We start from the raw sequence: 21,160 nt of genomic DNA, 5'->3' as shown, positions 1-21,160 counted from the left end.
GTCACGACCCTCGCTACCTGGCAAAGAATTGGGTCCTAATACTCACCTCATGGCTCCCTCTTCTCGCACCGACAGTCCTGCTTCTCGTTCCAAGTCACAGACCTTGCTGCCTGGAAAAAGATACACTGTTAGTTGGTATCGTCACTTTACATGAATCACAGGATGTCAGATATTGATGATAATCATCATATTTTACCTTGCTCCTCAGAAAAAGCCATATTATAGTTTCTTTTAAATTGAGGAATGCATGTGTTGCTATGGAGGTGGAAGAGATTAATGATTGATTTAAGGAAATTAAAGTTATTTTCTCTAGATGGTTCCATAGAGATTTGGCATCAAGTTTTATCTGGTCTCATTTTTTAAAATCTGGAAAGTTTTATGGTGGTTTAAAAAGTTAAATTTGATCTTCTATGACCCATTTCCAGCCTATTGGAGGTGCTCCTTGATATTGATATGCTTATTCATGGAGAAAACACAGAAGCAAAAATGAAAGTCTGGAGTGTGGGAAAGGGCTTTCAGATCAGTCTTTGTCCCGGAGGATTATTTTAACTGATCGGAAGATAGGAACATGGCAGAACTATAATTAAATGAAACTATAGGCTCTCAACAACTTGAGTGGAATAAAAATATTACTGCAAGTTTTTTTTTACTGTTAAGTTTGGTTTTGAATCTTTATCTTTGCTTCAGATTTGAAGCTCCACCACCATGGTATGAATTCTGGCAGACCAATCAACAAAACGAAGTAAAAGTTGAATTCTTGTTTTAAGCTGACGTAAATAAAGAGTACACCAGTACATTGAATTACCTAGACTTTTAAATATGGAAGTATGCTATTCAACAGTCTTTGTCGGAATTAACCCTATACAAATAGATATGCAAATAGATCTGATCACATTTCCTTACTCCTTTGACATTTTCTTTATTCCTATATAATCTAATCATAGCTTCTGCCTCAATTGCTGTTACTTAAAGAGATTTCTCTTATACCATGTTCCAAATCTCTTGCATAGAATCCTTTATCTACTGTTTCTTGTTCTTGTTAACCCCTGGGAACAGTCAGGTGCTCCTTGTTGCTCCAGATTTTCATAGTAAAGCATTTTTTAAAAAATCATATGACTCTATAATCTGCATCGTTATAATGAATGAAGGCCCTCTTTTTCAAGTGTTTCTTTATAATTGTATTTCTTCATGCCAGACATCACTCTGGTGAATATCAATTTATATCCTGGAACTCAATATTGAACACAACCCTTTGATCTCAAGATTTTTAACGGGGTTATCATAACCTCTTACTTATTTTCATGTGTTTATCAGCATAGAATTGGCATTGATAATGAGAATTTCCAAAAGATTTTAAAGACTGGCATTCTCTTGGCATGTGCTAAGTCCATCAGCTATATTTTCCATCATTACAATGGTTGGATGATGAAGAATGATACTGACATTCAGGCCCTGCTTGATTGAAAAAGAAAAGGCCACTGCATGTGATGAAACGTCATCTCATGCGGAAGACAGACTTACGCCAGCAACTCAAGACTGAACCCCAAAGGAAGGTCATTGCCATCAAAAATAAGTGATGGCCAGAAAAGGCCAAGGAAATCAAGATTATTCTGAGAAATATGACATGGCGCTTTCTTCCAGCTTTTTATGCCCAAGTTCCCATGGATGATGCTGCATAAGGAAAGTAAAGCCATCAAAACTAGGTGAAAGAAGCACTTTGAAACTCTCCTGAACCATGAGCTAACTGCCACTATGGAATCCATCCCTTAGAGAATCGCATCCCTTTCCCCACCCGCTCATCGTCTTGTCCTTGAAAAAATAAGATGTGTCATCATGCAAGCCAAGGAAAACAAGGCTACAGGGCCAAATTGTATAGCAATTGAAGTCTCCAATTTTGTAGGTAAAGAACTAGCATAAAGCTCACAATTGCTTCAAATCTGGTCCATTGAGTAGATTCCAAAGGACTTGAGAAATGCCAATATTTTAAAGTCTTTGAGAAAGAAGGTAAGTTGGAAAATGGAAATTATCAAGTTATTGACTTGCTCTCTATAGCAGGATAAAAATCCTTACCTATACGCTCATCAAACAATGGCAAATTTTCACCTTCCTAAACAAACACTCTAATCCTAGCTCACCCACAACCATGACCTAGTGGTAGACAGAATAAATGATACAAAGACATGCTGAAAATGTATTTCAAGGAAACTGGTGTAGAGATCACAAGCTGGGAGTAGCATGCAATCAATAGTGCAGCATCCCACGTCAGGCAGTGGCCTACTTCGAAAAGAACCATTATGCTCTTGAAGCTGAAAAGACTGAGAGAAGGAAGGGAATGGAAGGAGAAACCTGCCAGCAGGCTAATGGCTTGTGAGTAAACCTTCTGCAGGCCGTTTGTGGTTCTAGGATTCCCAACTTATCTTGGAATCCATTAGTAAATCTGTGGTGGAGGTTCTCCTCAAATTTGAGTCATTCTGGAGTGTGGAACTCAATATTGAATACAGTACTTTATATCTCAAGATTTTTAATGGAGCCATCATTACAAATCCCTCCCAGGTCACGGCATTCCTGTGAACTGTTCATAACCCAAGCAGTTCGCAAGTCGGAAACGCAGCTGCGATCTGAGTTCCCACACAGCACATGCAGCTCCTCAACAGCTGGTAAATCCATCCCATCAGTCTCCCAAACATTAATTCGTATGTGCGGGCTGTACGTATGTCGGGCATTTGTAAGCTGGAGAAGATCATTTGTCTTTTGTAGTATGTTCTGTGTTAAAGCATGTGATTACATTAACCTATTGATATGGCTTATCAGCCTGACCTAATGTCGAGTTCCATATTATCTGTTCCCCAATTCTCCCTTCCTCTTCCATTTTCCTTAGTTTAGATTAATGCAAAGTTTTCATTCTGCCGTTTTTTTGTCATTGCCTAGAACTTAATATCTCATCTCAAGACTAACTTCACTATCAGTGATTTATTTTTAATCTTGTGCTTGTGGTGTGCGGTTTAATTAAAAAAAATAGTAATATTAACATCTTTTTCTATCAATGGATTTTATTTTCTGTGTCTAGATTTTTCATTACTCTTATAGTCCTTGTAGCCTTGCAACACCACTGCTTTGCTTTGCGGTTATTTTGAACATTGTTCCATCATGTAACAAGTACAAAGTAACCAGATTCGAAAACTAACCATGGTCTGCCATTCTACTGGGATCTTAATGACATTCCAGTAAACTGACTGAATTTGCACAGCCAAAGCTTTATCCTGTCATAACTTCTTGATTTAAGATTCTTGTCAAAGTAGCTTGCACGAAAAAACATTTGAAACAAACACTTCTTAAATCCAAAAATAAAGCATACTAGTTTTAACCTGCCCAGAAAAAAACAAGACATTGCTCAGTTTAAATCAAATGAAACAAAGGATATTCACAGCTCATGTATAACTGGAGAATTTTTATGCTTACAGCAACCATCTCAAATCACCTGGAGAGGTATCAACAACACAATCTCTGCAAAATGCTCTAAGTCTGCTGGCAGGACCACTGAATCAATATCAACATCCTCTCTTAAGCCAACATCCCAGCATAGAGGTTGTAATTACACTCAGCTCTGATAAGCAGGCCATATGCCTTTGGGTTAGGTTAGCTTAAAAATTCAAGCTTGTAGTTAAAATTAACCTTGCAAAGAAACAATTTTAGTTCTTCATTGGGTTGATTTTTTAAAAATAGTGATTGTAGATGACTGTCAAGCACTGTAATTATGCCCACCCATTTTAGCCACCTGAACTGTGCATCTTGTCGGGCCATTTCAGCAGACCATTTAGAGTCAATCACACTGATGGGTCTGGAGTTGCATTCTGGCCAGGAGGTGGTAAAATATATAACTAGAAATGGATTTTTTTTTACAATAATTCAGTGGTTTTATGGTCACTGATGCCAGTTTTTTTTAATTCCAGATATATTTAACGATTTAAATTCTGCAGGTGCCGTTATGGGATTTGAACACATAGTTCTGGATCAGTAATTCAGGCCAGGTGCTGCAATTCTGTCTGTTAAGGATTCATCAGCCCTACTTCTTCATCACCAACCTTGATCTTCCACTTCCTTCCCAACTCCCCTTCTCTTGTTTCTCTCTGCTTCCTAACCCACCAGTCTCCTTCACAAAATCCTCATATGTTTAAAATGCTTCCTAACCTGTATGTTTTTATTTAAACTTGGAAGCCACTTTATTTAGTTTTTTAGTTTTTTTAGTTTTTTAGTTTTTTTAGTTCAAAGAGTTATGGCTAAATCTCCACTTCTTTCTTTAAGATGCATCTTAAAATCTTTTCAATCAAACTTGAAGTCACTATTCTATCTCTCCATGTGTGGTTTGGTGGTTTTTTAAATATACGGTGCTTTTGTGAAGTCTCTTGGGATGTTTCAAGGGTGCTATGTAATACAAGTTGTTGGTTAATTAAAATGATTTGTTTCCCAGTTTCTTGATTGCATAGATATAAACTGCTGTCAGTGCATGAAGCAGTCAGTGCAGATTAAAATCAAAAATTTCTTGGAAGCCACAGAGATGTTCTTCCAGATTAGGAGATTTGATTTTAATGTGTACTGTTTCTGCAGCATATTCCAATACAGTTGGGAAAGGAAATTTGAAATTGAATTATTTAATTAATCTTTGGAAAATAGTTCTATAATGAAGGCAGTAATGCAAAGTTAAAAGTTTTCAGCAAATATTTTAGAAGAGCAGTGGCACAGTGGGAGTTTGGGAAGACAATGGTGTCATCTTTGCATGTCATAAACTTGAAGTTTAGATCAAGAGGAATTTTTCTTACTACTTCTTGCTATCTAAATATGTAAATTATTTGAAGATCTGTGACCTGCTGTTTAGAGGTAGGTTGCAAGATGTAGGCCCTATGATATTGTAACTTTTGCTCCATGGTACAGGACATAAGAACTTTGAAAAGAAGTCTTTAAAAAGAAAATGTAATGAGTGGTTGTCTTGCATTGATGTTGTCTAAAATAAGAGTTCAAAAATGTATGGTTTTAAATATAACCTCTGGGCTGCTGGTATGATAAAGAAGAATTATAGTTGAATATAAAATGAAACTGAGTGACATTAGAATACCTGACAAACTCTGTCCAAACTAGTAATGTTTTAATTTTTAGTGGGTGGTGATTGGAATGTTTTATTTTTGCCTGAGATTCTAAAGGTCAGATTTGAGAGCAAACCGATCCTGATTACAGAAGTAAGGGTTTTAAGTACAAGAAATTATATTTTTAAAAACCTATCTAACCATGTATGTAAATTACATTAAGTGACTTTTAAAATAAGAAATGTGAAATGAATAAAATAACATAAGAAATAGGAGCAGGACTGGACCTTTTGGCTCCTTGAGCTTGCTCTGTCATTCAACAAGATCATGGCTGATTTTTTGTCTCAACACCCAACATTTCCTGCCCTATCCCTTAATTTATTCCAGAAATCTGTTGATCTAAGTTTTGAATGCAATCAACGTCTAAGCCTCTGCAGCCCTCTGGATTTAAAAACTCATCACCCGTCAAGTGAAGAAATTTCTCCTAATTTCAGTCCCAAATCGCCTACCCATTTTGAGATTATGACCTAGTTCAGCCATGGAAACATCCTCCTTGTATGTATTCTGTCATGTCCTCCATAATATTGTATGTTCCTCTACTCTAAAGAACAGAGGCCTAGCCTTCTCAATTTCTCCTTATGGCAGACCTGCCATTCCAGGAATCAGTCTCATAAATCTTGGCTGCACTACCTCTGTGGCAAGTATATCTTTTTTAGGTGGGTGAGATCAAAATTGCACACAGCAGTCCAGGTGTGGTCTCACAAGGTCCTATGTGATGGTGGTAAGATATTTTTATTCTTGTGCTCAAATCCTCTAGCAATTAAGACCATTTTGCATTCTCAACTACCATACCTGGTGTACCTGCATTAGTTTTCAGTGACTTGTGTGCAAAAAAAATGTACAGATCCCTGTGAGCATCAACATTTCTAAATATTTTACCGTTTAAAAAGATAGTCAGTATTTCTATTTTTTTCTGCTGAAGCTAATGACTTCATGAAGGTTGAGATTAGTATAGTGCAAGTTGGCAGGATCAGTTTTCACATAATGTTATTGCATGATGTGATGTGACGGTGCATGTGGTAACAAGGAAAAAACACAAGTTTGACTGTGGATGGAAAATTATTGGCTTGGAATTGAAAGTGTAACATTTATCTTGCATCAGAATCAACCTGAAAGTCTTAAATTGTAAATAACTTTATCACTGGTATTCTTCAAGAATTTGATGGGGTTTGGGCTGGTGTTAAGAAAGGTGGATAATTGAATAGGATATGTAGTCTTTCTCTGATATTATGCCATGTACAGTTGTATTTAAGAACAGTATCCACTAATCTTTTATTGAAAATATATTTAAGTCTATAGTTATATATTCATTGATGCTATTCATGTCTGTTGGCATATTGCAATGAAAGCAGTATTACTGGAACTGTGTTGTGTGATCTATCTAAATTGCTAAACAAGGAGTAATTTTATCTCATTGGCATTAAGTTTGTCTTCATAAAATACCACTTAGCCTAACTAGTGTTCGACTAAAAGCCAGAACAAGTTGAAGGACAGCAAAGTGGAGAGGTGGGTAGAGCAGATACCTCACCACTCCACTGAACCATGTTCAATCCTGACCCCCAGTGCTATCTCCCTGTGACCTGTGCATTTGCCCCTGGGTGCTCTGATTTCCTCCCACATTCGAAAGATCTGTTGGTTGGCAGGTTAATTGGCCACTGTAAATTGCCCCTAATGTGGGTAGATGGTAGGAGAATCAGGTTACAGGGGAAAAGTTGGGAAATGGGATTGATGGGAATGCTCTGAGAGCTGGCATAGACACGGTGGATTGAATGGCCTCCTATGTCATGAAAAATATATGACAAACTAGATTAGTTCACAATGTGCACAGCTAACAAATGATAGTGGAAAACACTTCAGAGTCCTTATTTTTTATGAAAGAAATGTGACATTAATGGAATATTGATCCGATGGCAGTTAACAACTCACAAATTAGCTGAAATACTGTGCTGATATAAACCTTGTAGAAAGTATATACTTCAGCCAGGCTTTGGATGAGGAAGTAAATTACTTCTGAATCATAAGTAAAAATTTATGTAATATCAGTTTAGTAGCAGTAGCAGTGTAGTTAAGTTTTCTCTTGTTAGTCTTAGACCTGAGAATGCTAATTTGGTCATTCTCCATTTCAAGAATTATTAATACATTGATTGTAAGAACATAAGAAAATAGGAGCAAGGGTCAGCCACTTGGCTTCTCAAGCTTGCCCCATTCAATGTGATCGTGACAGATCTGCTCCACACTTCACTTTTGTGCCAATTACCCATAGCCAGCAATTCCCTGACCTTTCAAAAATGTATCTACTTCCTCTTTAAATACCTTCATTGATCTAGCCTCCACAATCCTCCAGGGGAGAGAATCCCAGAGATACACCATCCTGCACAAGGATGTTAAATATTATAGATAGATGCATTTGCCTCAAGGATTTGGGAAATAGTAGTTGCGTTGTTAACAATAGTGATGCTCTCATGTGGAGTAAACATTTCCATTTATTATGTTTTCTAGTTGTCTTAGTGGGTTTGAAATCTACTAATAGTGATGTAGAGGAGAGAGATATAGGATCACTGACAAGGATCTGAATTGAAGCAAATTGCCAGGGTTATGAAAAACATGGCATTTTGATCTCATTAAAGGTGTGGCAAATTTATATATTCCTGTGCCCCTTGTTTTAAACACAAAAGGCTGAATAATCAATGGCTTGCAAGGCAGTGGGCACTTTTTTTTGTTTCTTTTTGACTTTGTGAGATTTTGGAATTTTTTTCCATGACATTCTTTTAAAAATATCAGATGGATCATTGTTGTATTTGAGATCCCACAGCAAAAATGATCTCTTTTATCAATTATTCAGATTTGATTCAGAGTTCACAGAGTGTGGTATAATATCATTTTAATTATACTTTGATCACTGTGGAAATTTTTTTCTGCTGAGGAAAAATTTTAAATTTAACTGCTTCTTTAAGATTGAGAGAAAAGAGTTAAGGACAGGAGAGGGAGCAGAGGAGATTTGCCAGGAGCTTGCCTCGGGTGGAATGTTTCAATTACGAGGAAAGACTGGATAGGCTGGGCTTGTTTTCCTTGGGGTAGAGGAGGCTGAGGGGAGTACCTGAAAGAGGTATGCAGAATTATGAAAGGCATTAGTAGGGTAGATAGTAAGAAAAGTTCTCCATGTAGAAATATCTTAAGACCAGCAGTTATAGGTTTAAGGTGCAGGGAGTAAGGGATTTAGAGGGGATCTCGGGAATTCTTTCACCCAGGGGGTGGTTGCTAGCTGGAACTCACTGACTGAAAAGGTGGTAGATGCAGATATTCTCACAGTATTTAAGAAGCATCTAGATGAGCACTTGAATCACCAAGACAAAGTAGGCAATGGAGCAATGCTGGTTAATGGAATTAATGTAGATAAATATTTGATAGTTAGCATAGTCATGGTGGGCCAAAGGGCCTGTTTCTGTGCTGTATGACTAAAGGAAGAAATAACATCTGGAACTACTTAGTGTACCATTTGTATTAGGGTTATTGGACAAATAAATGGAGGTGAATGAAGTTTTTAAGTGGAAATGAAAATAGATCACTGGCCTGTTGAAATAGTGCTTTTGTTTCCAAGAGTCTCCTGAAATGCTTGGAAAGTATAATGATTAAACTTATATCAAAGTAGAAGTTTTATTCCAATGTATAAATTCTGTTGCTTCAGTCCCAAACGCAGAAGTTGGAAAATATCCTCGCCTGTCATGTTGCCTGATCAACTGGCTTCCTTTAGTGTTTTATTTGAATTAAATAATTCTTACCTATTCCTAAAATTCTGTGTTTGCATTCATCAGTCTTTTTATGACATTACAACTTATATTGAGCTTAAGTATGAAATTCAGGCATTTGGTGGTGATGGTGAGAGGGAGGAGGGTTTAATTTAGATTCAAACAAAGTAGAAAGATGGGGGGGGAGTGGATAAAATAAGATGCTAGGAACACGTATAGAAGTAGAAACAGAAGAAAGGTGATGGAATAGCAGAATGGGCTATAAAGATCATTTAAGTCAGGACTTTGGATGGGGAATGGTATTTAGAGGAAGTGTCACAAAGGCTGTGTGCTATTCCTCTCTCCCTCCATTTTAAGGAATGGCTAGTCTCCCTACGTGCAATGATCTTTAGCTCTGGAGTGGAACTTTCCAAAATCCCTGGTTTAGTGTTTGAAAAGCAAAAAAAAATGTAGATGCTAGAAATCTGAAATAAAAACAGAAAATGCATGAAATATTCAGCGATCAAGCAGCCTTTGTGGATAGAAACACATGGTTAACATTTCAGGTTGGTAACTGTTCATCAGAGCTAGCAAAGTTAGAAGTCAAACATGGTTCAAAGAAACAAGTTTCAAAGAAATAGGAGGAGAGGAGCAAACAAAGTAAATGTCTATCATAGGTGTGAAGACCAAAAGACATAAGTAGTGGTGATACCACCCGAGAGAGAATTGTAAAGGCTTGGTACTTACAGCTGACTGATTTACATGCACTTCCAATTTATTGTACAGCCTTTGTTGTTCACAATGTGGTTTATGCATTAGAGAAACCAAATCCAGGGGTGGCCTTGAGCTTCCAGCTGCCTTTCATTCTATTTCTCCACCCAACTCCTTCTAGACTTTTGCCTTTGGCCTATTACATTCCTCCAACAAAGCCCACCACTAGCTTGAGGAACAGTGCCTCAGCTTCTAACTAAGCACATTATAGCCCTTAGGACTCAATATTGAATTCAACAATTTTGGATATCCAGCTTTTCCAGCTTGTGTAGAAACTGGTCAGTTCTGATGAGATACAGATGCGTTATTAGAACATAGAACATTACAGCACAGTACAGGCCCTTTGGCCCACAATGTTGTGCGACATTTTATCCTGCTCTAATATCTATCTAACCCTTCCCTCCCACATAGCCCTCCATTTCTCTATCGTTCATGTAGCTATCTAAGAGTCTCTTAAATGTCCCTAATGTGGGCATGCTATGTTGGTGCCAGAAATGTGGCGACACTTGCGGGCTGCCGCCAGAACACTCTATGCAAAAAATGCATTTCACTGTGTGTTTCGATGTACATGTGACTAATAAAGATATCTCATCATCTCATCTAATGTATCTGCACCACAACCTCTGCAGGCAGTGCGTTTCACGCACCCACCACTCTCTGTGTAAAATAAAACTTACCCCTGACATCCCCCTTATACCTTCCTCCAATCACCTTAAAATTATGTCCCCTTGTGTTAGCCATTTTCGCCCTGGGAAAAAAGCCTCTGACTATCCACTCGATCTATGCCTCTTACCATCTTGTACACCAAGAAGCTATTGTTCTATCTCCTGACTCCCCAAGGCCGTTCCACCACCTTTGATTCCCAGGTCAGGAACAGGAATGGATCTCTCTCCACCTACCCTGGATGAAAGTGGGTCCAACAGCACTCGAGAAACTCCACACTATGTAGGACCAAGCATTATTGATTCAAATATTAATTCTTGCTTTTCCAAAGCCAGTGTTTATTTTGAGTAAATGTCAGTGGAATATACTTGAAGACTATGCTAGATATCTATGGCTGTGAGACTTGGACTGTCTCTCAGTGCCATATTTTAAGACTGGAGTTTTTTTCCATGTTGCCATGAAAATTGCTATATATTGCAAACCAGGACAGGATTATATGTAGGAACACAAAAAGTTCTGGAGGAACTCAGCAGGTCAGGCAACATCTATAGAGGGAAATGGACAATCAATGTTTTGGGTTGAGACCCTTCATCTGGACTGGAAAGAAAGAGGGAGATAGCCAGTATAAAAAGCTGGAGGGAAGGGGTGGAACAAGAGCTAGCAGGTGATAGGTGGATCCAGGTGAAGGGTCTCAACCTGAAATGTTGACTGTCCATTTCCCTCCGTAGATGCAGCCTGACCCACTGAGTTCCTCCAGTGCTTTTTGTGTTGCTCCAGATTCCAGCATCTGCAGTCTCTTGTGTCAGGATTATATATACTGCTGTCCTTGAGACATGTAGCATCACAGGTATTGAAGTGATGCTTATTTCAGCACAGCCCAAGTGGCCTGAGCATTTCAAATGTTTGCTAGCTTCATGCATTCTAAGCATTCTTCTCCATGATTAACTACAGCAAGATCAGTATTCCAAGGAACATCCAAAAAAGAGGAATGTAGAGTTACTCAGCTAATCTGAAGGCATGCAGCACTGAGATAGAACAGCAGGTGCTGCCACAAAGGACGGGGTTAAATGATACACAACATTGTATTTCATGATTTTGAATATCTCTGACTGCAGTCATCTAAGGAAAGAAGATGATGAGGGCTATACAAGCCTTTGACAAGGTGACAGACATGAGGCTGCTAAACAAGATAGGAGCCCATGGTATTAAAGGAAAGGTACTAGCATGGATAGAAGAATGGCTGACTGGCAGAAGGCAGAGAGTGGGAATAAAGGGGGCCTTTTCTGGTTGGCTACCAGTGATGACTGGTGTTCTGCAGGGGTCGGTGTTGGGTCCACTACTTTTCATGTTATATTTTAATGATCTGGAATACGGAATTGAGGGCTTTGTGGCCAAGTTTGCGGATGATATAAAAATAGGTGGAGGGGCAGGTGGTGTTGAGGAAGCAGGGAATCTGCAAAAGGACTTGGACAGGTTGGGAGAATGGGCAAAGAAGTGGCAGATGGAATAGAGCGAAGGGAAGTGTACGATCATGCACTTTGGTAGAATGAATAAAGGTGTAGACTCTTTTCAAAATGGGGAGCGAATTCAGAATTCCGAGGTGCAAATGGACTTGGGACTCCTAATGCAGGATTCCCTAAAGGTTAACTTGCAGGCTGAGTCAGTAGTAAGGAAGGCAAATGCAATTTTAGCATTCATTTCGAGAGGACTAGAATATAAAAGCAAGGATGTAATGCTGAGGCTTTATAAGGCATTGGTCAGACCACATTTGGAGTATTGTGAGCAGTTTTGGGCCCGATATCTAAGGAAGGATGTGCTGGGATTGGAGAGAGTCCAGAGGAGGTTTACAGGAATGATCCTGGGAATCAAAGGGTTAATGGATGACGAGTGTTTGATCGTTCTGGGCCTGTACTCACTGGAGCTTAGAAGGATGAGGCGGGGATCTCATTGAAACCTACCAAATATTGAAAAGGCCTGGATAGAGTGGATGTGGAGAGGATGTTTCCAGTAGGACGAGGACACAGCCTCAGAATAGAAGGACGTTCCTTTAGCACAGAGATGAGGAGGAATTTCTTTAGCTAGAGGGTGGTAAATCTGTGGAATTCATTGTCTCAGATGGCTGTGGAGGCCAAGTCATTGGGTATATTTAAAGCGGAGGTTGATAGGTTTTTGATTAATAAGGGCATCAAAGATTACGAGGAGAAGGCAGGAGAGTGGGGTTGAGAGGGAAAAATAAATCAGCCATGATCGAATGGTGGAGCAGACTTGAAGGGCCGAATGGCGTAATTCTGCTCCTATGTCTTATGGTCACCACACAGTTGAGCCACCAGTGCGATGTGGATGTATTTGGGGATCACTTATCAGCCTTGCATCACAAAAAAGTTCTTTCATGAATAAAATCTGTTATATCAACAGCTCAGTTCATGAAGGGTGCTCATTTGACATCCTGTTGTAACTGAAGCTATAATACCATATGATTACAATGAGTTTTAACAGGGACTTTACTCCATTGTTGAATTACTGGTTTTGCACTGCAGCAAATATAAAACCATTTCACAAAAGTAACAGCACAGTTGCAGCCAACCGGATCACTTCCACCTTTGTGTCTTTTTTTTTCATTTTTTTTCTCACTCATCTCAATATTTCTAGCTTTGTTTTCATTTCTATATCAGGACATTAATGTTTAAGCATATCTTAAGGGACAGTCTTATTTGATAATTGATTTATATTTTTGAGAAAGTAACAAGGAAGATCAATGAGGACAGCATATTTGATGCAGTCTTGGTGGATTTTAGCAATGCTTTAGAAAAGGTTCCACAAGGCAGTCAAACCAGAAATTTAAAAGGTATGGGATTCAAGGGAAAGTTGCACTTCAGTTGATAATTCAGTGGCAGGAAAGGTAATGGCCAATGTGTATTTTATGTGATAAAGGGTTGTTTGCAGTGTGATTTAACAGAGTTGGCTTAGTGCTAGGTCCTTTGTTTTTAGGATGTATATCAGCGATTTAGACCTTAATGTTGAATTCTTATTTAGGAAGTTTTTGGGTTGTAAAAATTGTCTGAGTAGATAAATAGTGAGGAAGAAACCTTTGGGCTCCAACAAGCTATCAATGGATTGATCATGTAAGTACAGAAATGGCAAATGAAAAACTATCAAGAGAAATGTGAATTAATGGACTAGTTCATGCTGATTTTTGGCTGCCATATCTGTCAGGAACCACAGCTATCTGCAGCATGCACATCCCTAGGTTTGAACATCTGCACTGCAGTGTGCAGACCTGGAAGTGTGGAACGCAGTGACAGTCAGATGGTGGTGCAGCTGATCTCTTGCACTGCCACTGTATTCGGCACTGAGTCCACTGATAGATTATCATTTCATATTGAAGGGCTAGATACTCATTATATATGGCTCCCTGAGCTTTATGCCAGTAATAATTGGCATACTTAGCGCATCCCCATTCATTTGAATGGGGTCAGTGACCTTCATTAAAAAGGTACGTGTAGCTAAGTGATTTGTGCTTTTCCTTCTTCTGATTATAATTGATTTAAAATATCAACATTATGAGGTAAAAATGCTTTATGATTAAACAATTTAAATAATCATTTAAAAATAATGAGTCAAGCATGATCTGGTCCAGTGCAATTGGGAAAGGCGAAGGAATGTATAAAATGCTAATAAGTAACAAAGAATTGGAGGACACTGGAGTGTAGTCTGACAGACCACTAAAGGTAACAGGACAGAAAAGGTGATTAAGAAGATATACAAAATATTTTTCATTATTAGCCAAGGCATAGGATGTCACACAGGACACATTAGTTTGATCATAATTAGGATTCTGCAAACATTTCCAGTCAATATCCATCATCAAAGGCCTCTCCACCATCCGGGCCATGCCATCTTCTCACAGCTACCATCGGGCAGAGGTACAGGTCCCACACCACCAGGTTCAAGAACAGCTACTTCCCTTCAACCATTAGGTTTTTGAACCCACCAGCACAACCCTAATCACTACAGTTTAGCAACACTATGATCACTTTGCACTGAAATGGACTTTGTTTTTTTGTGTTCTACTTGTCTTCTTTCTTGTAAAAGTTGTGTATAATGTATGCTTAATTTGTGTTTTTCTTGTGAATGCTGCTTATATGACACTATGTGCTTGTGATGCTGCTGCAAGTAAGTTTTTCATTGCACCTGTGCACACACGTAGTTGTGCCTATGACAATAAACTTGACTTTGAGCAAATACCTGAATGATATGATGCACTAGAATAGGATACAAAGGATGTTGAAAAAGATTGTACCAGAACTGCAGGAGTTCAAATATCAAGAAGGATTGGTGAGGCTAGGATTATTCTTTTCTTTGGAGAAGAGATTTAATAGAGGCGTATAACATGAGAAATCTAGATGGGATGAATAGGAAGGACCTATTTTCTTTTGCTGAGAGTCATTAACTATTGGGGTAGAGGGGCTAGCCAGAGCTTGAGGAAATACATTTTCCCCTAAAAGATGGTAAAGGTCTGGAACTCAGTTGCTTAATAGTTTGGTAGATCAAAAAACTCTAATCACATTTAAATAATACTTGGATGAACATAACTCTCAGATTGAAGATCAAAGTCTGGAAAGTGGGTTTGTTTTGGATTGATCGTTTCTTGATTGGTATGAAAACAGTAGGCTAAATAGTGGCTACCTGAGCTATAAATTCCTTTGATTTTGTGATACTATGATGTATAGCAGAATTTAAAGTCAAAGTAACCATGGTGCTTAAATGTGAAAATGTGTATTTTTCAGGAGCATGTTTAATTTATTTAGACTCTGGGACCAAAATCTTGTGATTTTTTTTTTTGCTCATATTATTGTGTTGATGGGACTTTGTATTCCCTCACTGTTGATCCCACTTTTTAATGCATCTCCAGTATAGTTGTGGAGAATGATTAAAACAAACTTAATTCAACTATATTCATGAGAGTTAACATAATAATCGAATTTTGCTTTAACACTCAAAATACTGGAGCAACTCAGCGGGCCAGGCAGCATCTATGGAGGGAAATGGACTGTCAGCGTTTTGGGCTGAGACCCTTTCAAGTTTGCTTTCTTTGGTATATGACTAGTGGCTTCCAGCTAAAGATTTTTAATAACAGTGAAACTTGCACTGTATTTCATCTTGCTAACAAATACAGATGGATGTCTGTACTTTGCCAGCCTTAGGAAAAGTAGTAAATGGGACCACACAAAATTGTTGTCAGACCCTGTCTATTAAGTCCTTATAGGGGATTTTTAAGCAATATTTTAATGTTTGTATTTCTAATAATTGCTGTTATTAGTGTAGAAGCTGCTCATAGTGAGTCTTGCTGCAGTGAAGCAGTATAATGCAATTCCTCCCATTTCCATAAACACAGGACACTTCAGGAAGTTGTTGATTATTATGAATATTTATACTGAATTCTTCCTTGATAATTGACTAAATGAACATTATCAATTGAATGTAAACTTGTGCCTTCAATAATAGAGCATGTTTTTTTTCCTGCTGTAAGCAAGCAAAGCATTTACTAAGAGGTCAAAGTACTTTCCTTGAAAGCTCATAATAGTCGTTTTTCATTGTTAACTAGACCGTGTTTTACAGCCCATGACATAAATATATCCAAAAGATAAACTCTTCATGGGATTTTGTATGTAGTCTGTTCATCCAACTGAAATATAATGAATTTACATGGTTTTAACTGGTCTCAATATAAATTCCCATGTCCATATTTATAATAGAGACTGCTTATATAAACTTATTTTTCATAATTACACCCATTTGTTGGCGGAGGCTCTGCAGAAGGGAGGATATAATTGCAGCATGACAACCTCATGTGGATGGTTTAAATGTTAACAGGAATTAATAAAATAATAACACAAGGTGGTGAGGGTGCAGAAAGATTCACAGGAATGTTGCCTGTACTAGAGGGCTTGAGTTATAAGGAGAGATTGGGCAGGCTGGGACCGTTTTTCCTGGAGCGAAGGAGGCTGAGAGGTGACCTTATAGAGGTTTATAAAATTATAAAGGATATAGCTGGGTAGACAGTCACAGTCTTTATCCCAGGGTAGTGGTGTTAAAAACTGGAGGGAATAGGTTTAAGGCGAATGGAATTAAATTGGATCTGAGGGACTGATTTTTCACACAGAGGATGGTGGGTATATGGAACAAGCTGCCAGAGGAGATGGTAGAAGCAGGTACAATTACAACATTGAAAAGATATTTGGACAGATACATGGATAGGAGGTTTAGAAAGATATGGGCCAAACACAGGCAAATGGGATTGGCGAAGATAGGCATTTTGGTCAGCATGGGCAAGTTGGGCCAAAGGGGCTGTTTCAGTGCTGTATAACTCAATCTGAAAAACGAATTAGCTTCTGTATACTCTGGTCCAGTTAATTCCTTGCCATCCAAATCTACTTAATTTGAAAACTATATTTGGTCTCATTTTGTTAAGTATTCTTAAACATGAACAGTGGATATTCAGCATTAATGATTATTTAAATTGTCGTTTCTATCTTTAAGTGTTGTTCAATGAAATTAAAATTGCATTGCTTCTTGTATCCAAAAAGTATTTCTCACCTCTATCTTCCAGATGCTGGACAAGCTGCAAAGTCGCTGGATGCTCACAGGATTGTGGGGGAAGCTGGAGGAAGTAAAGACGGTCATTGTTGAGCCAAAAGGAGGTGACAAAAGTGACTTTGATGCATTGCTGCAGTCGTACTATAACGTAATAAAGGATAGAGGAAACAAAGGTACTTCAGAAAGAAACTAACAATTAAGTTAAATCAGCAGAAATATTTACCTTTTTGACCTTTAGACAGAAATACAATCAATCAGTAGATTAAACTAAAATTAGTTCTTGAATCTACAACTAGGAGAGAGTCCTTATCAGGCTATGTCATGTGAAATTTAATATAGCGCACTCAAATATGCAAATGATTTTCAGGTGTTATTCATTAGCAACTATGGATATATCAGTTATGTTTCAATACTAAAATTAATATGTGAAAGAAATTTGTGTATGATTGCTTGGCTTAATGAACTATTAATTATTGAACAAAGTTTGGTGTGAAGAGCTGTATGTCAAATGTTCATTTTAAGTAGAATGATACTTAATTCTGGTGACAACATTCTATGGTATGTACCAAGACCAACATCTTCCCACGTAACCAGATTAATCCCAAAGCTTTTATCTGTTTGATTATTTGCTATTTTAAAACTTCTAAATATCATTGATACTTTTTTTCATACCATGGATTAGTAATATTTTTAACAAGTCACTTTTGTCATCTCCTTTTTGCCTTGATGCCAATTCCTTTGATTTCCAGTTTCCTTCACAATCCCCCAACACTGACGGAACATCAACATTGACTGCAGTACCTGTAGTCAGTAATAATAACATTGTTATTAATACTTTGTGTAGAGGTTGCACACTCTGATGTCATAAGTTTGTCTCTTTTATATCATTGGTTCCTTATCAACTTATTGAATTCTATTTTGTCAGTGTCATAATTTCATCCCAAACCAATAGGAACTAGATGGCTCTGTATTTCACTCCTTAAATTTTGGAATTCTGTGTATGCCTCTTGGCTATCTTTTCTTCTTGGCTATCTTTTATTTCCTCAGCTATGTTTCTTTTTCACAAACCTCCATTTCCCATTTTCTGCTTGACTTGCATGCTCTATAAATGGCCACGTGGATGTCTGAACTGCAAGTTTTGGAAGGTTGCACTTCTTCTCTCATGTCCTGGTCATCATGGGCCTCAGCAGTGTGTACTGCAGCAATCCTCCACCATTATTGCTGTTGAATATCATGATGGGGATCAAGGAAGAGGGAAAAGAAGACACCATCAAGTTCTTAACTATGTGATGAAAATTAAAAAAACTTACAGATGCTAGAAATCTTCAACAAAAACAGAAAATGCTGGAAATGGACAGCAGGCCAGGCAGCATCTTTGGAAGGAGAAACAGAGTTAACTTTTCAGGACAAAGACTTCCTCAGAATTGGAAAAGTAAGAAAACAAGTCAGCTTTTGAGTTAAAGAGATAGCGGAGCAGGGGATGGAGGGTAAGGCTGCTGAGACGATATGATGTTGATAGATTAATGAGAGAGGTTATAGAGAGAGAACACAAATAAAAGAACTTAAAAGCTACGAAATGCAGAGCTGTAGTGGAGAGAGGAAAACTGATCCATTATTGCAAATAGTTGACCTACAACAGAACTGGTCAGTGTTACGGATTAGGTTGCTATTTGGTGAATGTCCCTTTAAGACGTTGTACAGTAGTGTGTGTGTGTGTGGCGTCACCACGGTAATGAGATAACAACGTGCTGACATTTGTTCGGAGAGTCAGAAGAAGAGAGAGAGAGAGGGACACTGCTGGTCTCTGTATTGATGGATGAAAAACAATAACTGTCTGTCACTACAATCCATGGAATAATTCAGTGGAGTCCACTTTGTTGTTGACTTGTAGAAGGAAACAGGTATTTGTGTGGACGGCCACATTTCGAATGCTTTTCGGGGTGGCAGATACTTCGGAACAAAGCAGTGGAGATCATCAGTGACTGAGGTTTCATATGGGTTCCATCGTGGAACATTTGGATTTCATAATTTCTCTATTGTCTCTCTACATTTTCTCTTCAGTCAACAGTGGTTTTGCAAAAGCCTTTGCTCACGTTTCACCTTGTGGCTTGCTGAATTGAACTTTGAGAACTATTCCTGGACTTGGAGTTTGGGAATTTGCCATACGCACACTTTGAGTTTAGTTTTTGGGGTTAATGTTTAATATCTAACATTTTTATTTTTCTTCTTATTATAAGTAGTTATTAATAAAATAGTTTGTAATACTTATACATGACTCGGTGTGTTTCTTTTGTTGCTGGTACGTAACATCAGTCCTGATACAAAAGGAGAATGTGAACTATTGGAATTGCTGAATTCGACATCCAGTCCTGAAGACTGCAGCATGCCCAGATGGAAGATGAGATGCTGTTCCTAAAACTAACATTGGGCCTCATTATAAGGAGACCACAGACAGAGCGGTGAAAGTGTGAGTGGGATGGGGAACTAAAAGCACTGTTCTTGAGGTGTCTATCTGTACTGTATTGCAGTACATCATCAAAGGCCTTGTAGGAACTTATGATGGAATACCAGACATAAAGTTCATGCGACTACACAATTTTTTTAATACATCAAGAATGCATAAATATTTCTGGACAATATTGTCATAAGATGACTTATAAATGCTTTTATAATATTTTGGAGCATCCTGAGGATAATGCCCAAAATGTTAGAATAAAAGTTAACTTTCAGTAGTTAAAGTAAGAACTTGCATTTACATCGCAACTTTTATATCTTTGTGACATACCAAATATGTTTTCTAACACATGAATAACTTTTAAATTGTAGTTTCAAATTTATTAGGAAATACTGCAATACTTGCCATTCAGTCCTTCCATCATTAGTGAGACTGGCCATTTACAGTTTTGACTCTCAGCCACATTTACCAGCATAAAGAATTTGGAAGCTTTGAGGAAATTGATTTTTGTTCTCCGTTGTTCCAATGGAAAATAATAATTGCTACTTGTACCAATTTTTTTTCCAAAAATTCCTTTCTGACTCCAGCTTCAAATACTGTTTAGTTATTCAGTCCAAAATAATAATGAAAAATATTTCGATCCATAAGCTGTCTTTGAATATTTTCTTCTCCTGAAATTGTTATGCATACTTCCTGATCTTTTTGCATTGATCTTGTCCACTGAAAAGATGAGTAGTATGCTACCATTTTGTTATTACCTGCTATTCTTATTTTTCTCAGAGGTGGCACTGTAACCTCTCAAAGTGGCACACGAAAAGAGTTTAATTACAAAAGGGGAGTCAGTTAATCTAACCAGCCTGGAGGGAAACTCTCAGAATAGGAATAGCCATTTGTTCTTCACAGTAGAAAGTAAAATCGGGCAAGTGTTAGGCAGGGAACTGATTGAATCCTGCCATTTTTGGATGAGGTTAAAACCAATGTTATATTATTTACTTCCACTAACTGAGAGCAACAGGTATCTCACAAGTAATTTGATTTGTGCTTGATCGGGGACCTGTTACACACAAGGAGGTTGTTTTAGTGATATTACTTTATCTAATTGATAAGCACCACTGCAGCAATATAATTTGATTTGGAATTGGAATTAGAACTGGTTTATTATTGTCACTTGTACCGAGGTACAGTGAAAAACTTGTCTTGCATACTGTTCATACAGATCAATTTATTACACGGTGCATCGAGGTAGTACAGGGTAAACAATACAGAATGCAGAATAATGTGTCACAGCTGCAGAGAACGTGCAATGCAGGTAGACAGTGAGGTGCAAGGTCAAAACAAGATAGATTGTGAGGTCATGCATCCATCTTATCATACAGGGAAACCATTCAAAAGTCTTATAACAGTGGGATAGAAGCTGTCCTTGAGCCTGCAGGTACATGCTTTCAGGCTTTTATGTCTTCTGCCCGATCGGAGAGGGGAGAAGAGAGAATGTCCAGGGTGAGTGGGGTCTTTGATTATGCTGGCTACTTTACTGTGGCAGCAAGAAGTATAGACAGAGTCCATGGAGGGGAAGCTGGTTTCCATGATGTGCTGAGCTACACAACTCTCTTCAGTTTCTTGCGGTCCTGGGCAGAGCAGTTGTCATGCCGAGCCATGATGCATCTAGATAGGATGCTTTCTATGGTGCATCTATAAAAGTTGGTGAGTGCCAAAGGGACATGCCAAATTTCTTTAGCCTTCTGAGGAAGTAGAGGCACTGGTGAGCTTTCTTGGCCGTCACGTCTAAATGGTTGGACCAGGACAGGATGGTG

The 21,160-nt window shown here is 38.2% G+C and overlaps 1 protein-coding gene across 1 annotated transcript in view; it reads left to right on the top strand.

Moving 5' to 3' along the window:
* brip1 (BRCA1 interacting helicase 1) overlaps nt 1-21,160 on the top strand; it is a 394,954-nt gene that overhangs the window by 119,645 nt on the left and 254,149 nt on the right. The window contains exon 15 of the mRNA XM_052035938.1: nt 16,908-17,067. Coding sequence (XP_051891898.1) covers nt 16,908-17,067 — 160 coding nt within the window. The remainder of the gene's footprint in view (nt 1-16,907; nt 17,068-21,160) is intronic.

This window comes from Pristis pectinata, chromosome 21 (genome assembly GCF_009764475.1).
Source record: "Pristis pectinata isolate sPriPec2 chromosome 21, sPriPec2.1.pri, whole genome shotgun sequence".
NCBI classification, from domain to species: Eukaryota; Metazoa; Chordata; class Chondrichthyes; order Rhinopristiformes; family Pristidae; genus Pristis; species Pristis pectinata.
The sequence above is the reverse complement of the archived record's forward strand: the minus strand, read 5'-3'. Positions and strand labels throughout refer to the sequence as shown.